The sequence below is a fragment of the Neofelis nebulosa genome, chromosome 1, assembly GCF_028018385.1.
Source record: "Neofelis nebulosa isolate mNeoNeb1 chromosome 1, mNeoNeb1.pri, whole genome shotgun sequence".
Taxonomy (NCBI): domain Eukaryota; kingdom Metazoa; phylum Chordata; class Mammalia; order Carnivora; family Felidae; genus Neofelis; species Neofelis nebulosa.
Genome location: NC_080782.1, coordinates 150,684,904 through 150,706,382, shown reverse-complemented (window position 1 = coordinate 150,706,382; position 21,479 = coordinate 150,684,904). Strand labels below are relative to the sequence as shown.

Genomic DNA, 21,479 nt, shown 5'->3' with positions numbered 1-21,479 from the left:
ATCAGGCCTGTTCAAAGTTACCACTAACAAGCATCGTATCAACGAGGAGAGAAGGTTCTGCTAACTCACAAAGCTCACAGTGTTAAGCATATACCCCTCACACCTATGTCACTGCCCTGAGAACCAGCCACCTGCATCAGCAGGAGTATTAAAAGGAAAGCTTTGGTCATGCCATCATTCCTTTTCAGTCTTTAACAGACCAGGTTTTCAAGAATTACATAAAATTGCAAAATAGATACTACAAGTGGGTTTGCCATGCAGGGTAGACACGGAACTCACAGGGCTGAAGGACTGGTGGATATGACATTAAGACAGGGCTGTGCTGATGGGCTCCTTGGGGCCTGCAGCTTACTCAAAGTGAGTGCTAGGATGGCCTGAGAACTTTTGAGCCTGCTTGCATCTGCAGAGTCACACTAGTGTAGTGAGCAAAATTTCTTATGACAGGCCCAAAATAATTGAACAGCTTTTGAGTATTAGAGTGATCTGAGGGTTGCAGTTCAAGAAAATTTTTAAAAACTGACATCTCCTTACTTGATTAAAAATGTTAATGTTGCTAAAGAAACCACAGAAAACTGGTTCACAATCCACCTTGTAATCCACTAGTTTTCCCAGTTCCTACAGACTGGTCAGTTAGAGTCATTTGGAGAGCAATCCACTTTGAACATTTTATGTTTTTTATTTGGAAGAAATTAACTTAGAGAAATGTTTCTCAACCTCTCGTAAAATTCTAGTAAAAACTATTTTCTGTATGATTCTTCTAACACATAATGTTTACTAAAGTTGTCTTTACAGTACTTGTGAAAGCTTATTTTTTTATGTTTATTTATATTTTGAGAGATATGGGGGGGGGGCAGAGAGAGAGGGAGAGAGAATTCCCCAAGTAGGTTCCGCACTGTCAGTCTATAGCCCCCACGTGCAGCTGGAACTCACCGAAACCTAGAGAGGGACACTTAACCAACTGAGCCACCCAGGTGCCCGTGAAAGCTTATTCTAAAATCAATTAAAATGTGAATACCTAAATAACACCCCAAATTGGGAATTCTCCGTATATACATGTTACCTAGAACCCACAAAGCTTTATTCTAAATATGTTTCACTTCATGTTCCCTTAGGTACTTGGTTCCTCTAAAGAACATAAACTAGAATTTATAAAGAAACACGGGCATAATACTTCATTTAGTTTTTTACACACTTACTTCTTGACAGTTACGAGGAACAAGACTTTTCTGTTATAGACACAAAATTACATATTAAGGATTAAGTAGAAAATGCCTACTTTAAAAACTGGACAGTCTTGGCAAATGCTCATTGTCATCTGATTTTAAAGGACTTTTTCTAGCATACATAAAAACTCACATGTGTTATCGAAGTAGTTTCCAAAAAGCAAATGGGCTTTTTCTGAAGAGCTGGGAAATCCCATCTTTAAAGCTTATATATACAATAAAATAACACACATGAAAAGCAAAATATCTAATGAATTAGTATAACCCCACCAACACAATGTTTGTTACCGTGTTTAAAAGCATTTATTTAAAATACGTCAAACTCCTTCCAAAAAAGACGGAAGACACATGAGCCTAATTCTTATATTGAACGAGGTATATTGGTAACAACAACAACAAAATTCCTAAATGCAAATGGACCATCAGTTGCCCAAATATCAAACTGAACTTTGGCAAAGATAGGAGTGTTATACAGAAAACACAGTCAGTACATGGTCTCCCATATCACGGCCCATTCACTCACCCTTTCAGAGGATGACTTACAACCCTGTCCCAGACGACTCAGAATTTTAATCATATGGTCTGCTAACACTTATTCTTCTCAAACCTCAGTACTACTACAAATTACACTTTTAAGATATTTGAAACAGATATTGAATTTATTGGTTGGCTATGAGTAGGAAAATACATCAGTAAAGAAAAGAGACCCTGTATATAAATATAATACTAGCTAGTTACAATTTGACCAAGAAGGTTCCACTGAAAAGAACAGTAAAAGCCCTTGTTACCACCAGTCCATAGGTACATATTCAGTTTCCCATGACCCTTATCAAAGAGCTGCCTAGGCAAATGCGACATTCTTCAAGCTTAGTGCAGATAATGTGCTGGGTTCTGTTACATGAACGGTAAACACAAATTAGCCCAGTGCATATTACACAAGATAATGTACTGTGAATAAAGACTAGATCTTCTATTTTAGACGCTACTTCAACATACCGGTTATTAAACTTTATGTAACCAAAAAGAAGAGCCAAGTGAACATCTTAAAATACTGTTTCTGAGTAGGGGAGAGACACTTGCTAAAGGTGTTATTTGAATTATCTGCAGCATTTGTATGGAATACTCTGATAGATTCATTAAAAGAACAAACTACTGTAATTGCTTTGCCTAGGTTGGCTTTTGTCTTACAGATGACATGACCCCAAGACCTTAGAAGTCACTATGGAAACGAATTCCATGAATTGAAATAGTAAAAACTGGAATACTACAACTGGAATTTGTCACTGAAAGCTTGAATCTTAGAAAAGCTTTGAAATTTTAATTTCAACATTTAGAAGTGCATTCCACCCAATTTAATAATGTCCTTAGGTTTCAAAGTGCTAACTCAAAATAAGTTTTCCTGGCAGTCACCAAATCAAGAATGAAAACACATTCCTTGGAGATGTTCCTTGCCTGTCTTCTAGAACTATTGAAGTTTCAATCAACAATTTCTACAACTTTAGTTTAAATTATGCCATAAGTTAATTTTGATGAACATTATTTAAATTCTCAAAGCATAAATAATTACCAGTAATACGGTAAAATGTACTTCAAGAGATTTACAACAAGGAATTGAGTGCCTCCAAATTTCTGATCAGTAAAAACAGAAAACATACCCCAAAATTCTCTGTAAAACATTCATAAAATGGATTTATCCAGCAAGAACACTGAAATTACATTATGGCAACACCACGTTAAATATATGTGTTACAGAATTTTGAAAAAAGTCTATACTGTGAAAACATACTAAGTTTTATTGCATTTTAAGGAGTATGGATTATTGGAAATTACTCAGGACACAGAAAAGATTTAAAACACAAAACCTTGCTTAACAAAAGTTATCAGTCTATTTTGGTGTGACTGTTCAGTCCCGGCGGACCCAAAATATTTCTTTCTCTTTTGAAGGTGACACTTGTAAATCTACACCCTTGGTTCAATTTATCACTAGATGGAGAAGCTGTTCAAACTGGCCCACAGAATGCAGTGTGCCCAGAAGAGGCAAGAACAAATAGTTGAGACACAACAGGCCCTCATATCTTACTATGCTGCCCCCAAATTCGAATATATTATAGACAATAACAAATACAGATGAAAACATTTTGTGTAAAGCTCAAACCTTTAGCATCTAACAAGTGCACTCTAGTTCCAGCATCTACAAAAAGAATACATCCTCTGTTAACAAATACAAATGAGTAAGTGCTTCTCCCCTCCCCTGTCCATAAAGCTCTCTGGACCTGTTCTCACGTAATGCAGATCATAGGAAAAGCAGTTCCCTTGCCTCATCAGTCCAACCAGCTCCAGCTCGCCCTCGCTGGAAATTGTCATGATGCACGTTACCAACACAGTGTTTAGGAAAAATGAGTAAACACACCTTTTATTCACACTTTACAAAAAAATAAAACAAAACAAAACAAAAACCCCATAAAAAGTTATGCATTGGTTCTACATCAGTAATACCAGCTTTCCAATGTACTGATTATAAACTGGATGTGTTTGGTGTCAGCACAACTTAAAACAAAAAGCAAAAAATAAAAAGTCATCACAACAAAATCTTTAAAACCCTCAAAGGAAAAACCAGGTCCCAGACAAAGATTCAAGATCAACACCTTTTGGAAAATTCTTTAAAAAAGAAAAAAAATCATTTATTTAAACAGCATGTAATTTTATTTTCTCTTAAAAACAGAATAAGCACATTTAAGTGCTGAATATTTTTCATAAAATTTTAAGTCATTATCCAAAATGACTCATTCTCTGTATAAAAATTAAGAACATCTCAACGTTTTTTCTTAATGCTCACATGGTGTCCTTTTGCTCCCCTGCCTGCAGTTGAAACAAAAGCAGTTAGACCACGTTCCCTCTGAATTCATTTGAGTTTTGAGAGAATGAATGAATGAGAACAGAATACATACAAGTTACCTTTGCAAAGTTAAAAGCTGGCTTTAATCTCTAATCTACTACTGGCACTATGGGCAAAATACAGGGTACAACAGAACCTTTATCTTGGTTGACCTACTAAAATGACTCAGTCACTTTATAAATGATCTGAAGAATTGTCGTAGGGACCTGTTTTGAAAATACATCTCATTTATACTGTTTCATAAATGGAAAATTATTTTCTTTTTTTTTTTTTTTTAAAGGAATGATTAAAAAAAACACATGGAAAACAAAAAGAATTCACATGATAGTAGTATTCTGGGTGACGAACAGCACTGTGCAATGACAGACACCAAGAAGCAGTGCTTGGGTCTGGTGAGCAAAGACCCAGGGATCCACCCTATGAACATGTTCCAAAATGGGATATTCAATGCTTCACAATGGAAAAAAAGCCACAGCTCATACAAAAGCATTTTCATAAAATTCCCACAAATGTTAAAACAGTATTTAAAAAATATAAAAGAGGATGCACAGATTTTCTCTGCATGCACAGGCAGTGCTTGGTGAGAACAAATTTAGGCAGGCACAGTGGAGATAGGACAGGAAGTGTCTCAAAAAGGAGTTAAGAAGCTGTATCCAAGCAGCTGGAGTTTTTTAACTTAAAAAAGTTAAAGATTAAAAAATATCAGAATGTACATATATCAACCATTACATTCAGTCCATAAATGCCTACAGATCATTCACTGCTCAGCTTATCTGTCCTGGTAGATAGTTTTTGTAAAAAACCCAGGAATTCATGAATAAGTTGCCTCTGGTCTGAGAAAATGTCCAAAGCTTTAAGCAGATTTAGATTTAAAGAGCAATGTTCTCAGTTTAAAAATAAAGTAGTACAAAAGGGCTAACAAAACCCTAACAGTGCAAATCATCAGCAGAGAAAGTCTGTTGCAACTTCTTTTACAAGCTGGCCTTTATAACACATGAAACAGTAAAAAAAACTTAGCCTTAGTTTACAATACAATCATTTCCAAATCTGAATTTTTAGTACAAAATTTCATAAATCAGGTCTTCTGTGGATCATATACAATCATAAAGGCTAAATTCAAAGTCTCTATTTTACAAACAAGTCTGAAAAGGGAGGGAGTAGAGTATGGAAGAATGGTTTCTGGATGTTATTACTGGCCTCAAAAAAGTAGTGCTACAGATTTCTGTGCAAAGAGAATATGCTGTTCAAACATTTTCCTATTTCAAGGCATGAAAATATTACATTGGATAGAAGAAACAGGAAAATTACTTGTAACAAATTAAAGATAGGTGTAAACACACCGATCCCTGTCTAATAGTATATAAAGCATATTGGGCTCAGAATTTGTCTGTTGCTAGCACCTGGCTTTCATACGATATCCTTATCAAATAATCAAGATTGAAAATTCAAATCCTCAAGGAAAAGAAAACAACAAAACAAAACCCTGGTGGCCATACCTCACTCCCCCACATTCAGATTTTATGAGTTTACAAGTGAAATTGAGGTTGTCCTCTGAAGGTACTTGACTACCTCCTGCCAGGGAGGTGAATGCCGTTGACTTGGGGCAGGAAAGGCAGTAAGAGCTCCAGTTGTGCAAAAAGTGAGAAGTGGTCGGAGGGGATGAGTGGATGTGGGCAGCCGCTGATGTTATTCTCAACTAGCCAGTGGTGGTCCAGAGGTCCCAGGATGCCTAAAGTGTTCAGCTGAGGTTTAGAATAGAAGATGTAGTCAATTATACCCTGAAAAATAGAAGGAAAAAAAGATACAGCCTCACATAAGAGAATACTGAAACACTGAGAGCTTTCAAGACATACCCTTACAGTCGTGTTTGGTAAACAAAGAAAGTGGCTGGCGTGTGAGAGGTAGGAAGACATAAACCAAATTGTCCCCCAAATGTCCAATCTAGCAGAATGAAGACAGTTTAGGTAGCAATAATAATCATGCATTCTTCCTCCTTTCTGGACTTTTTAGAATCTTTAATGAGACCTACAAGATCCTTCATGGTATGGCCTCTGCTTCTCTGCCCTAACTTGATTTGTAGTATTTTCCTATGCTCACTACCCTATCACCACACTAGCCTTCTTTTTTCCGGGCAGGGTTGGGGGAGACATTCCTTGAAGATGCCAAGCTCTTTCTTGCCCCAGGGCCTCCACATATACTGTTCCTTCTGCCTGGAACACTTTCTTCTTTCTACATGTCGGTTGGTTCATTTCTTCTCAGCCTTCGCGTGTTGAGTTCACTTTCCAAATACCTTCTTGAATCCTGCCCTCACCCACTTAATACCTGCTACCACCTCCAAGTTTATTCTCTTGCTAAGGCGTACCCCAGGTGTAACTACACACTCATCTGCTTGGTCGAGACTTGCCTCTCCCATCAGACTGTCAACTCCATGAGGGCAGGGCCATCTCTGCCTTTCACATCCTCAGCAGCGCCCAGCACAGCACTTGGCATCTATTTGCCCCTCTCCTCCCTGTAACTTGAGCCTCTCCTCAACATGGTTTCAGCCAAAAATATTTAAGCACATTCAGGTGTCTTCCTATCTCTGTATCAGCAACAGGAACAAGAGACAAAAAATCCCTATCTCTCCCACCTTTTGGTTATCAGCCTCGCCTCCTCTTTACATTTTTTAAAAATGTTTATTCATTTTTGAGAGAGACAGAGCATGAGCGGGTGAGGGGCAGAGAGAGAGAGAGAGAGAGAGAGGAGAGAGAGAGAGAGAGGGAGGGAGGGAGGGAGACACAGAATCCGAAGCAGGCTCCAGGCTCTGAGCTGTCAGCATAGAGCCCGACGTGGGGCTTGAACTCATGAACCGTGAGATCATGACCTGAGTCTAAATTGATGCTTAACTGACTGAGCCACGAAGGTGCCCTCCTCGCCTCATCTTTAAAACAAAAATCTAGGGGTGCCTGGGTGGCTCAGTTGGTTAAGTGTCCAACTTCGGCTCAGGTCATGATCTCACAGTCCGTGAGCTCGAGCCCCGCGTCGGGCTCTGTGCTGACAGCTCAGAGCCTGGAGCCTATTTCAGATTCTGTGTCTCCCTCTCTCTCTGCCCCTCCCCTGTTCATGCTCTGTCTCTCTCTGTCTCAAAAATAAATAAACGTTAAAAAAATTTTTTTTAAATCTAAAAAATTGGTTTTCACTATCAATCACCTCATTCTTCAACTCACCACATTCCAGTCTCTGTGCCTAGCTCTCCAGTGAAGCATCTTTCACCAACATCTTTCTGAAGCACAAAGCACACTCCTCTTTCCCTAGAAAGGCCTTCTTTCCTTGTCAGGTAGGTTCCTACACTGCCCTGGTTTTCTTCCTCTCTCTGATTACTCTTCTGTTGTTCACATGTTCATTTTCCCCAGAGTCTCCTCTAGCCTCTCTTCAACCCAACACACTCATTTGTTCGCAGGGTTAAATCATTATCTATAGTACTGTGGCTCCTCCAAAGTCAAATTAAAAAGATTTCAAGCTCTAAGTCTAAACAGCGCTCCCCCTCTAAAATTAAGAACCAGCTAACGCTAGTATTTTCACTCTAACACATAATCTAATCTGAATGATTATTTTTCCAGGAGGTTAGAAATGGAAAACTAAGATTTAGGAGAGCAGAAATTCAAAAGATGGTTAAAAAGGACAGATGAATGCAAGTCCTAAACAATCACCGATATTATTATTTCTTTTTAATTTTTTTTTTTTTTTAACATTTATTTATTTTTGAGACAGAGAGAGACAGAGCATGAACGGGGGAGGGTCAGAGAGAGAGGGAGACACAGAATCTGAAACAGGCTCCAGGCTCTGAGCGGTCAGCACAGAGCCCAACGCGGGGCTCGAACTCACGGACCGCAAGATCATGACCTGAGCCAAAGTCGGACACTTAACCGACTGAGCCACCCAGGCGCCCCAACAATCACCGATATTAAAAATGAGGAGAAGCTCTAAGGCAAGGCTCCATATTGTAAGCCGTTAACTGTGTATGAAATAAATAGAAGATGTATTTTAAAATGGCTAATATAAAACACATTTTGGCACTTGAGGAGTACAGTTTCACTTAAGTTATAATATGAGAGATGAAATATGCCACTCCAGCTGACACCAAATTAGATACTACACGGTACTTTCCGAACAGCTGAGCATATAAGAAATGTATCTGCCCCAAAACAGTAACAGTTAACTCAGGATTTACTATCATTATTTCATATGATTTCTCACCCTGGAAATGATTCTATCAAGTACCTCTCAAGTAGGAATGGGACACGGATCACATCAAATTCCACAGAAGAGTGATAAGAGAACACTGCTGTGAAGTGATTCAAGATGGCTTGCTTCCAGTCTGAACACACACCCACACTTGTGTTCAGAGAGAAAGCGCATGCATGTGTGCACATGAGTGGTTGCGGGGAGGGAGGTAGTACAGAGGAAAGGGAGACAGAATCCCAAGCAGGCTCCACACTCAGCAAGGAGACCAACGTGGGGCTAGATCCCACGACCTTGGGATCATGACCTGAGTCAAAATCAAGAGTCGGACACTCAAACGACTGAGCCACCCAGGCACCTCTACACATCCACATTTTAAAGACATTATAAAGTTACAAGACTCTCCAAAAAAACTGGAGGTTTGAAAAGTTTCTCAATCTCAAAAGTCACCTTGAAATCGAACGTGTAATTTGTGTAAGGCATCAGGCCGCTCTCGTAGGCACTCTTCAACTTGAAACCATGAGTGATCCTTCCATTGGTTGTCCCGTTTTTCCCATTACAGCTGAAGTTTGTAAGACTCTCATTATATCTCAGTTCCTTAAAATCTTTATGATTTGTTTCTACTCCACCGGTACTCAAGTATTCCACAACACCTATAATGAAGATACAGGTCCTTTGCTCACTGTCAAGTAGAATATGCAGTGTACAAACTATAATGTAACAGTAAATACTTTAAACAGCACGTTCCTCCTTTCTAAAATATTTGGTTGGTTGTTTTACGTCTGCTAGAACCTATCTAAATCCATTTTTACATGGTTTTGATCATAGTATACTGCATATTTTATACTTTGCTGTGGCACATGAACTCGTGTCTTTTCGATCACCATTTTTTTAATGGCTGCTTAATACAACCTGCCCTGGTGTTTCATATTTGTTAAACCAGTTCCTTATTTCTTAAAAAACTTCAGGTTGTTTCTACTTTTTAAAAAGAATACCATAATCAACATCTTAGTATGTAGGTTTCTGCTTATGCTGAATTATTTACTTGGTATAAAATACCAAGATTAGGATTAATGTGCCATTATACATACTGCCCACTACATAAGAGAACGCCACCGGTTAGATGGGCTCTACAAATATTTCTTTTACTTTGCATTCCATTAGTTAACAAGGTTGGACACTTCCCCATGCGTCTGCCACTATTTTTAACACTGAAATGAGACTTACTATGTATTATTTGACTAGAGTCTCTCTTTGCCCCTCAGATACTTTGTAGCTAAACAGAATGCAGAACACACATACAGCAACTACTAGAGAATAGTTCTCACTGCTTTAGCAGCTGTAATGCCCAGATAGCTTGATGAGATGGACTAAAGAATTATGGACCTCAGCTACCTTTACTTGCCCTGAAAATGAATTTTAACATAGTTACAGCTCCCATGTATCATGACGGCAGTGATGTACTAGTGAACTGAACCAACCCAAGTGGACGTATGTGTGTGCATGCATGCTTACACACATACACAAGTGCCAGGGAAAGTATTTTGTGTGAATGAGAGACTATAATCAAGGAGGAGCTGAAATATAAAAAGGAGTAAGTACTTAGTTTGATATTATAAGAACTACGGCTTGTTCACTGTACTATCTAATGGAAAAGTATTCAGAAATAAGCCTTTCTGTATTCTTCTGCTTTGTAATAAAAATCAAGATCCCTGTTTTTTGGTGTTTTGTTTGTTGTTGTTGTTGTTGTTGTTCAAATCACTTGCCCGATCTGTGTAAATAAAGGATCTCAATTTCCACCTAAGGTTTATTATTATTTTTTTTATATTAAAAAAATTTTTTTTTAACATTTATTTATTTTTATTTATTTTTTTTTTTTAATTTTTTTTTCAACGTTTTTTATTTATTTTTGGGACAGAGAGAGACATAGCATGAACGGGGGAGGGGCAGAGAGAGAGGGAGACACAGAACCGGAAACAGGCTCCAGGCTCCGAGCCATCAGCCCAGAGCCTGACGCGGGGCTCGAACTCACGGACCGCGAGATCGTGACCTGGCTGAAGTCGGACGCTTAACCGACTGCGCCACCCAGGCGCCCCGTCATTTATTTATTTTTAAAAGACAGAGAGAGACAAAGCACAAGTGGGGGAGGGGCAGAGAGAGAAAGAGACACAGAATCCGAAGCAAGCTCCAAGCTCTGAGCTGTCAGCACAGAGACCAACACGGGGCTTGAACCCACAAACCGCGAGATCATGGACCTGAGCCAAAGTCAGACACTTAACCAACTGAGCCACCCAGCACCCATAAGGATTATTTTTTCTAATCAAGCCCACCAAAACGGAAATCCTATAAATATCCAATTTAAACTGTTTTGTATTACTACATGCTGGAATCCCAAAGAAATGGTCTTAATAACCTTCTCAGTCTGGATTATATGTCACCTGGGGATACGGAAATCTAATCACACATTCTTTCAAGTTATCAACCACGTGTTTATCGAAGATGATTAATGTCCTTCCTTCTTAGGTTTTCATCTCATTTTTAAAATAGTCTCCCTATTTGCACACAAAATATGTTAAACCTGATTGATTCATAGTTGACGTTACAAACTGAATATTCATTTTGACTAAATTTGGGATTATCAGAAATGATACCTTACAAAAACATTTTAAGTCAAAAAAGCATTCTATATAAAAGAACTTTTCTTACCAGAATCTGGCAAAGAATTAAGATCTGCACATAACACCAGTGGAATAGTTCCAAATTCTCCCAATACACTGGACTGGAGGTTTCGTGAGGCTTTATCAATAATGTTCTTCACTTCTGAGAGGAACATCATAGTTTGAACCAACTTCACATCAGAGTATTCAGGGTCCCAATGCATATGAGCATTAGCCACAAGAATAAGTTGTTTTTCTGTTGCAAGATGGGGCTTTCCAGCTATATTAGATAAAAAGAAAAGAAACAGACAGACAAAACCCGCCCATCAGCCCATATATTCTTACAGGATCTGGAAGCAAGTAGTATCTCAGAGTTTCCAAACAAAAAAGGACCCTAAAATTTACCTAACAATCTCCCGACAACTAAATCAATCAACAGGACCACAAACCTGAGAAGCAGTCATCTATGCCTCTGGGTGAATAGCCTCTGGGTGAATACTCTTGAGTAGAGGGCATTCACTACTTGAACAAAGCCCATTCTATCTCCGCCAAAACAGCTATCTCCTTGAAACTTCTAGCTTCATCAAGATGTCCTAAAGTGAGTCTCACAAAATCAAATCTACAGCCTTTTTTCCTAGATCTATTTAATACAGTCACCAAGCTCCATCTTCATTTTTGACTCTTCAGGTTAAGTATCTCTAGTTCCAACTGTTCCTCAAGTGACAGAACTTCCAGTTCTCAGCACGATGGTCACTCTAAATATACTTTTAATTTGAAATAAGTGGTCCATTTATCCAAAACGCAAGACATTTAAAGTAATGATTACAAGTAGGTCAGGAAGAGAAGTTAGCTTACAGAGTATCCTTGCTGTTAAGAAATTACGGGACTGTATGGAGTTCTTCTCTCTGAGCAGTTATTTTAACTAATATTTACTTCAACATTGTTTTTGTGTGAAAAATAGTGGGGAGCAAAAACACCATTTTCTCCTCTGGTTTTATGCCTTTCAAAATTTGGAATACTTTTCTGGGCACTGCTTTCTCAATCTTAAGCTTTGTGGTAGAGAGAAACGGATAGGATATTTTAGAAAGGACTTAAATTCTCACTGAGTTTCTTCAGGTGTTAGACAAGACTATTAATATGTAACAAATTTTCTGCTTTCTATCAGATTTTGGAGGTCAATTTTTACAGGAAGTGAAAAGGTCACTCACATGACATTTCAATCAATTCCTTTCGAAGTTCTAGCAGTACTGCAACTCCAATGTTATCTTTTGTCATGACTCTGTTCAGCATGGCTTCAGACCCTTCTGAATTTGCCATTGCTAGCTGATTAAATTCAACAGTGTGTTTCTGAACCAAAGTAAATCTAAAACACAAACAAAAACACACACACAAACATAGAATTGGGAATACCAAAGTATTAGCTTTGTGGGAAATGCAGTTTTCCCGAACTTCCTGAACAAATACAATGGCAAGTAAATCACATTATGGAAAATCGTCCACACTTAACACCAAGCTTCCCACATCTGTTTCAAGTTATTCTTAGTCTGTTACTGATATAAATAACATCTTGAAATACTTTTACAATGTAAGATAAGGTAGTCATCTTCTGTGTAAGTTTCATGTTGGAATAGTCCGTCTTGTAATTTTTAAATAAATCTTTTCCAAAATCTGGGTTTAAGAATCCCTCTACCATCCTAGAGGGAATGTTAATTACAAGAAGTTTCAATTAACAATTGGAGTTAAACCCTAGTAAACACCTGAAGAAACAGCAGCACTTTCAACAAGTCTCCAAAACAAGATTATTTCTGATGATTTAAAACAAAACTATTGAAGAGTACTGTTTTACTGAGCAGTAACAACAATGCTTCATTCTCTTATTTGTCAACTAATTTCCACACCCTTGACTCCCTGCAAATACTGAAAAAATTTTCTTTTTTAAATGTAAGAGGACTTACTTTTCCGTCTTGAAGAATATTGCACAGCCATCGACATGTTTTCTTTCTTGTTCTGACATTGTCCTAGCTCTAGATTTAGGACTAAAGAATCCATTATAGCCACGTTCTTTCAGTTCTACCAGAAAAAAACTGTAATACTGTTCTGTTTCAACCTCCTGAAAAATTGTAAATGGCAAAGTTATTTCATAAGACAAAAAAATCAGTCCTACACATTAACTTTATGTGTACAGTTTGAGGGGCTCAAATAATTTCAAAGGACTGCTATGCACAATGAGGAACATAACATCTTTCCAACATATTTTATCTGAAACCCTACTTGTCATTTTATAGATACCTGCTGGTATCCTATTGTTTAGGAGTAAATAATGGAAAGACATACACCTCCATGTGTGTATATTTTCTTATATTTTATAATAGATGGGGAACAAGAATCAACAGAGGTAGAAGGAACATCACAGATCATACTTTCAGACCACAGGGAGAAAGTGACTTGCCCAAGGTCATATGAATTATCAGGAGAGTAGGACTGAGACCCCAAAGTTACTATGCATCAGGTTCAACGCTCTTTCCACCATGTCCTAATTCCTCTATTACTGCTGATGGTAAAGCAAAACCATACCTTGACAATGCCACAGTTTCAATAATATTTGCCACCCAATTAAAAAATAGTGTGCAAGGGCATTTGAGAGGAAAAGATGAATATTTTAACTGTCAAAGCAAATGCCTAAAACCCAAAATAACCTATTTGCTTAATGTGGCAGCACAGCGCAGCTAAATGAAGCAGGTAGTGAATGTTCCAGGATTCACTAAAAACAGAAAAAGCCAATACTTTAAGAAGTGCTAAAGCTGGAACTTTAAATGTGTCAGGATAATGCATTCCCATTTTGCTCCTTGCTTATCAACACTGGGGCATTTGTGCAATTTAAACACTGTTCCGATGACTTACCTGAAGACTTATGATATCAGCATTGCAGTTCAAAATTTCTTGAATAATGGCCTTTTTCCTGTAGTCCCAATTTAGTGCCCAAGATGGACAGTAGCCGTATAACTGCCGGGTCGCATATTTATCACAAAGAACATTATAGCACATGACAGAAAACAAGGCTGTAGGAAAGATAACTTTACTTATTCACACACGTGGCAGAAAAAAAAACATAATTAATATCAATAATTTTCACTTAAATGCTAAGGTTGATTTTATTCATTCAATATATATTCATTGAAAAGCTACTACTATCTTCCAGACATAGCGGATATAAGTTGGATAAGGAAGGAAGGTCAGATAGGTGAACAAATTATAACACAATGTGTTATCTAATGCTACAGAGATACCACAGAAGGCTCAAAGCTAAAAGACTAAGATCTTGAGTCCCTTGGTCTGTAAGACCAGGGCTCCTCATTTCTATACTCCCCCTACCACTTTGCTAACTGCTAATGTACAACGTGGAAAACTGACAATCCTCTTAATAGGCATGGCTTATTTTCTTTTAAAGAGCAACTATTATTAATTCACACAAAAGGAAAAGGTATCATAGACTAAATCTTATTATACACATCATGTAATTCCCAAACTATTTTCATACAATTTAAGTTAAAAGGAAATTAGGGGTCATTAGTTCCATTTCTCTCAAGTAAGTGCTTTAGCTGTCTTACAATTCTGTAGTATCAAATACATTTGGAACATAATAGGGTTTGAAAACTTCCAATATAAAGATTTTGGTATATTTATTATAACAAATGAGTCTGATCAATTCTTTACAGCCCAATTAAAAAATAGTGTGCAAGCTGGGGCGCCTGGGTGGCTGTCTGACTTCAGCTCAGGTCATGATCTCACGGTTCGTGAGTCCGAGCCCCATGTTTGGCTCTGTGCTGACAGCTCAGAGCCTGGAGCCTGCTTTGGATTCTGTGTCTCCCTCTCTCTCTGCCCCTCCCCCCATTCCTCTCTCTCTCTCAAAAAATGAATAAACATTTAAAACAATTTTTAAAAAATGGTGTGCAAAGGCATCTTTTCAGCATAATTTCTTAACAATGGCATCACTAACATTACGGGTGGGTAAATTCTTTGCTGTGGGGGGCTGTGCTGTGCACTGTAGCATGCTCAGCAGCATCTCTGATCTCTAACCATGAGACGTCAGTAGCACTTCCCCTATTTGTGATAATCAAAAAATGTCTCCAGACATTGCTAAATGTCCCCCAGGGGATAAAAATGCCGGAGGTTGAGAAGCATTGCTCTACAGTAGACCTACAGCATATTACAGAGGTCAGGTAAGCAATAATTTAGTCTTTATTATGATCTCCCAAGCCAAATCAATCTCAAGCATACAAATGTAACACAGCCCATAATCTAAAGGATGCCAACAACACTGTTAGGTATTTAATATCAAGTAAAAATCATAATCTAAAGAATGCCAACAACACTGTTAGATATGTAACATCAAGTAAAAATAAGTTAAAAAAATATAAGGCTACCAACCAGTTGGCCTTGTTCTGTCCGGTTCTTGTAACATAATCCAAGATCTTGGAGGTGGCTGTTCTGTTGAAACTAGTTGAATATAAACACAAAATTAAGTAATATTCTTACACATCTTCTTAAAAAAATCATTTAAGCAAATGACCACTTACTTCTTTTTGCAGTACCTGCCAAATTATCAAGCAAATAGTTCAGTAGCCTTCTTGTTCCATCTGGTTCCAGATAGAGGTTCAATATATCCTGGGTAAGTGGATTTCCTGGAAATATTTTTTAAAAAGGTAAAATGAAACCAAGAAAGGTAATAAAATATTGCAAAAGTGAAAAAACATACCAAAATTATCAGACCTATCACAATATATGTAGTTATTAGTAAGATACCAAACTAGAGGAAATATTTTTTCAGTTTCTGACATGAAGAATAAAAATGATTGAAACCACGTTCTGCAGAAGTATCCAGAAAATAATTATTGTGGACTAATGTCAATCTAGAAGATATCTAATAGTGCTCTGTATCTGGCCCTGTGTCATCAACACTTTTATGACAATCAAAAGCAAGTGAAACTGGATGGGGAAGAATGGGAAAGAGGACAAGGGAAAGAGGACAGCCACTATAATGGATCAGAGAATCAAAAGTTAAGATGCAACAAAGCTAACATGAAGATATCCTCATGACAGATGTAGTCTTCATTTAGATTTTTAAAAACTCTACTAAATAAAGCAATAACAAGATGGGACAGATCTGATTTAAGATCAAGTTACTGGAGCGCCAGGGTAGCTCCATCGGTTGAGCATCTGACTCTTGATTTTGGCTCAGGTCATGATCCCATGATCCCAGGGTTGTGGGATTGAGCCCTCTGTCAGAGTCTGTGCTGAGCATGGAGCCTGCCTGAGATTCTTTCATTCTCTTTCTCTCTCCCCCTCTGCCCCTTTCCCCTGCTCATGCTGTCTCTCTAAAATAATAAAAACATTTTTTTTTTAAATTTTAAAAAAGATGTAGTCACTAAGGAAAAGGGAAAACCTCAGGACTGTGAGCCATCTGTAAATTCAATGACGGTTTCATAAGTGCTAAAAATGAAAGCAAATGCAATGATTTACATGTATCTACAAGAGTCTCAAATCCTCTCAGAAGGATTTCTTATGTGCTTATGAAAATTAACAGTATAATGAACTGTTTTGAACAGTGAAGGTCCTGGATACCATAGCTCCACTTTAAGAAAGACTAATAATAAATTTTATAAATTGAAAAGGACAAATGATTTATAAATCATTATAAAGTGATTATGTTAGCCATGCCAAATGAAAGTTCAAAAGATACTGCCCCCCTCACTTTCTCTGCCAGAGCAGTTAGAAAGAGCAAAATAGGTTTAAGTAAGATCCAAAGTTTTATAATATGAGTACTTCCAGTTTCAGGTGAAAATCACTCATCCTACCAAGAAATAGGAAGAATTCAAACTAAATGAATAAAGATAAACAAGACTCAACACCAAGATGACAAAAACATTAGAATAATCTGACCTAAATAGAGCAGGCACGTTTCAATGAGCACTTCTATGAGAAATTACAAACATGCTTGAAATAAATGAAAAAATAGGAAGACTCAACCAAGAAAAAGTTTTGGCAAATTAACAAAACATATTTTTAAAAATGGAAATATTGAAACTGAAAAACTGAATACATGAAATAAAAAGCTCAGTGGATGGGTTAAACAGCAAAATAAAGCATCAAAGGAAATAATCAGTGAACTGGAAGACAGTAAGGAACAACAGAAGGGAAACTGAACAACAGAACAACAGAAAGGAAACTGAAAAAAAAAAAAAATGAAAAGAGCCTCAGGAACCTGTGGGACCACAAGAAAATTCTAAGGTTCATGTCCTCAGAGTTATGGAAACAGACAAGAAGCACAGAGCTGAAACAGCACTCAAATAACAGCTGAAAAACTCCCCAGATTTGGAGAAACACAAACGTGCAGATTCAACAGTCTGATAAAATCCAAATAGGACACATTCAAAAGAACCCACAACAAACCACACAGCAACTAAACTTCTAAAAACTAAAGACAAAGACAATGTTGAAGGCAGCCAGAGTAAAACACCTTCCCTCTAGGTAAGAGTAAGAACTAGGGGAAACACAACTTGAATGAGCAGATTTCTCATCACAAGCCATGGTGGTTAAAGGGAAGTGGCACAATAACTTTAGGTGCTGAAAGAAAAGAACCGACAACCCAGAACCAATCCCCAGTGAAAACAGCCTTTAGGAATGAAGGAGAAATAAAGACATTCTCAGAGGACTGAAAACTAAGAGAATCTGTTGCCAGCAGGCCTACTATAAAAGAATCAGAACAGAAGTTCTCTAAATAGAAAGGAAATGATAAAAGAAGGAACCCTGGAACATAAGAAAAAAGACCATGGTCTTTAAAAAGGGACAAACATAGGCTTTCCTTCACTTAAGGTTTCTAACTCATGTTCAGCCGTTAAAATGTCTTTGTAACACTGACTTGGTTCTAAATATAGGTAGAGAAAATATTAAGACAATGATACTATAAACGGGGCATATGAAAGGTCATAGAGTTAGAGATTCTATTATTTCACTCAAAATGTAAAATGATAGCCCTACAAGACTTGATAAGTTATGTATGTTATTACATGAAACTTGCTTCAAATATAACAATACAAGCAGGCTGGAAAGAAAAGGATGGGAAAATATACGTCATGTAAACCTTAACAAAAGGAAAGCAAGGGTGACGAATATCAGATAAAGTTGATTTCAGAGAAAATAAATTTACTAGAGAAAGTGACATTATGTAATGATAAAGGAGAAGACAGCAATTCTAAACATGCATCCACAAAATGAAAGAACTAAAAAATATTTTAAGCAAAAACTGATAGAACTGAAAGGACAATAGAAAAATCTACAATTATGCTGATACTTCAGCACTCATCTCACAACAACTGACAGAACTAGACAAAAACAAACAACAACAAAAAAGAACTAGACAAAAAAATCCTCTAAATACCATCAATCTAACAGACCCTAGTGTTAATATAGAGGATCCAGTTGAGATTTATAGAAGATTCTACCCAATTCATATTCTTGTCCAGTGTCCAAGGGACACAAAATTTGTGGCTGGACACAGCTAAAGCAGAGCCAAGAGGGACATTTATAGCACCTAATGTATACATTAGAAAAGGAAAAGTCTCAGGGGAGCCTGGGCGGCTTAGTCAGTTGTGCATCCAACTCTTTATTTCGGCGCAGGTCATGATCTCATGGTTCATGAGATTGAGCCCCACATCAGACTCTGCGCTGACCGCCTTAAGTCTGCTTGGATTCTCTCTCTTCTTCTCTCTGCCCCTACCCCACTTGAGTGCTCCCTCTCTCAAAATAAACATTTAAGTCCCATCTGAAGAACCTAGAAAGAGCAAAATAAACTGAAAGCAAAAAGAAGGATTAAAAACACTAAAAAATAGGAATCAATGGATTGAAAACAGAAAAAGAGGAATTTTTAAAAAGCGGTTTCTTTGAAAAGATCAATAAAATTGGCAAACTTCTGCCAAGACTCACAAAGAAAATGAAGACAAAAATTACCAATATAAAAAATATAAACCCTACAGAAATCAAAAGGATAAGGGAATACCATGAACAATTCTAGATACATAAATTTAACAACATATATGAATGCGGCCATTTCCTTGAAATACACAAACTGTACTCACTCACCCAGTACAAAACTTAAATAGCCCTATACCTATTAAAGGAAATGAATTCAAAATTTAAAAACTACCAGAAATCTCCAGGCCCGAAATGTTTCACTGGAAAATTCTACTAAACACTTTAAGAATTAACTCTAATTCTATAGACTCTCTTCCAGAAAACAAAAGATGAGGGAACACTTTCAAATTCATTTCAGAAAGCTAGCATTACCTAGATACCAAAACCAGACAAATTGAGCATAAAACAAATGAAAATTAAAGACAAATACCTTTATGAATATCGAGTCAAAAATCCTTAAGAAAATATTAGCATACAGAAGTAAGCAATATATAAAAAGATTTATAACCATGACCAAGTGGGATTTGTTCCAGGAATGCAAGGCTGGTTCAATATTTAAAAATCAATTACAAGGCTAACAAAGAAATCATATCAACTGATACAAAACAAGCATTTGACAAAATTAAACACCTATTCATGATTAATAACTCTCAGCAAAAGGGCAGAGGGAAACTTCCTCAAATTGATAAAGACGATCTACAAAATACCTACTGCTAACGTTATACATAATAGTGCACACAGAATACTTCCATATATCAGGAAAAAGAGGGATGTCTGTTCTCACAACTCTTATTCAACATGATGTCGGAAGTTCTAGTCAGTACGATAAGTCAAGAAAAGGAAAGAAAAAGCAGACATATTGGGAAGGAAGAAATAAAATTATCCCTATTTCCAGATGACATAATTTTCTACATAGAAAATTCCCAAAAATTTTACCATTAAGTATACCAAAAAAAGCAACTCCTAAGACTCTAATATAAAAATCCATCCAATTCAAAAAGATATATGAACCATGTCTGACTTATTTTACTGAGTATAAAATATCCTGTACATCCATCCATGTTGTCACAAATGGCAAGATCTTGTGCTTTCTCTTTTTATGGCTAAGTAATATTCCACACAGCATTATTCACTATGGCCAAGAAGATATGGAAGCAACCCAATTATCCATCCATAGATGAATGGATAAAGAAGATGTGGTATGTACATACAATGGAATATTATTATACTAAGTGAAATAAGTCAGACAGAGGAAGACAAATACATGATCCCACTTATATGTGGAATCTAAAAAGCAAAACAAATGAACAAACAAACAAAACCAGACTCTTAAGTACAGAAAACAAACTAGTCGTTGTCAGAGGGAAGGGGGTGGGGGTTGGGAGGATGGGTGAAATTAAAAAAAAAAAAAAAATCCACTGTATTATGTCCAGGAACATACACATGGAAAGCAAAATTTAATAATTATAATTTACAACCACTTGAAAACAAACAAACAAAAAGACTTAGAAATAAATCTAACAAAACATTTATGTAGCTTATATACCAAAAACTACACAATACTGATGAAAAAAAAAATCAAAATTCTAAATATAAGGAGACATGGCATATTCACGGATCAGAACACTCAACATATTAAAGGTGTTAATTCTCCCCTAATTTGATATACAGGTTTAACACTATTCTGATCAAAATCCCAGCAATATTTCTTTTAACTATAGATAGGACTATTCTAAATATATATGGAAAGGCAAAGGAACTAAAATAGCTAAAAACATTTTGAAAAAGACTACTGTAGGGGAATCAGTCTATCCTATTTCAAGACTTAATTATCTTATTTCAACTTTCAAGTAACTATTGGCAAAGGGGCAGACACATACATCAATGGAAAAGACGAGAGAATCCAGAAATAGATCCACACAGATATGTCCAACTGATTCGAGAGAAAGGTGTAAAGGAAATTCAATGGCGGGTAGACTTTTCAACAGATGGTGCTAGGGGAACTGGACATTCACAGACAAAGGAATGAAACTTGAACTAATCCTTTACTTCTTTTAGCTCTATTTTAACTCAGATCACAGACTTAAATGTAAAACATAAAGCCATGAAACGTTCAGTACAAAACACAGGATCCATAAAAGGAAAATATGGTAAACAACTTCATCAAAACCAAAACCTTTTGTTACAGAAAAGACCCTGTGTAACATCATGATTTATAATAAGAAATACATATCTGAACCCTAAAGCTCCTAAAATCCTGAAAGTGATTCAAGGATTTCTTCCAAAGTGAAGTTGTAGAGGTGCCTCTTGTGGTGTCAATGAAGTAACTTTCAGCCTCCACAGGAGGATGGGGGCTGGCTGACAGGAACCAACCATGTGACTGGAAGGTTAGAACTTCCAGTCCCAGTCCCCCAGGAGGAGGGGCTGGAAGTCAGCTCAATCATCAAGGCCAATGATTTAATCAGTCATGCCTATGTTATGAAGCCTCCACAGAAACCCAAAAGCATGGGG

The 21,479-nt window shown here is 37.1% G+C and overlaps 1 protein-coding gene across 4 annotated transcripts in view; it reads right to left on the bottom strand.

The window, feature by feature from the left end:
* Positions 1 to 1,861: 1,861 nt before the first annotated feature.
* The window catches only part of CNOT6 (CCR4-NOT transcription complex subunit 6), a 77,242-nt gene continuing 57,624 nt past the window's right edge, over positions 1,862 to 21,479 (bottom strand). For 2 of the 4 annotated variants that reach the window (XM_058739810.1, XM_058739796.1), the window contains 8 exons: positions 15,590 to 15,679; positions 15,426 to 15,494; positions 13,899 to 14,056; positions 12,953 to 13,107; positions 12,206 to 12,360; positions 11,047 to 11,277; positions 8,791 to 8,993; positions 1,862 to 5,897 (listed from right to left, as the gene is read on the bottom strand). In XM_058739810.1, coding sequence (XP_058595793.1) covers positions 5,685 to 5,897; positions 8,791 to 8,993; positions 11,047 to 11,277; positions 12,206 to 12,360; positions 12,953 to 13,107; positions 13,899 to 14,056; positions 15,426 to 15,494; positions 15,590 to 15,679 — 1,274 coding nt within the window. In that variant the 3' untranslated portion in view covers positions 1,862 to 5,684. Of the gene's footprint in view, positions 5,898 to 8,790; positions 8,994 to 11,046; positions 11,278 to 12,205; positions 12,361 to 12,952; positions 13,108 to 13,898; positions 14,057 to 15,425; positions 15,495 to 15,574; positions 15,680 to 21,479 lie in introns of all 4 variants that reach the window. The other 2 variants (XM_058739801.1, XM_058739792.1) reach the window with 1 other exon arrangement.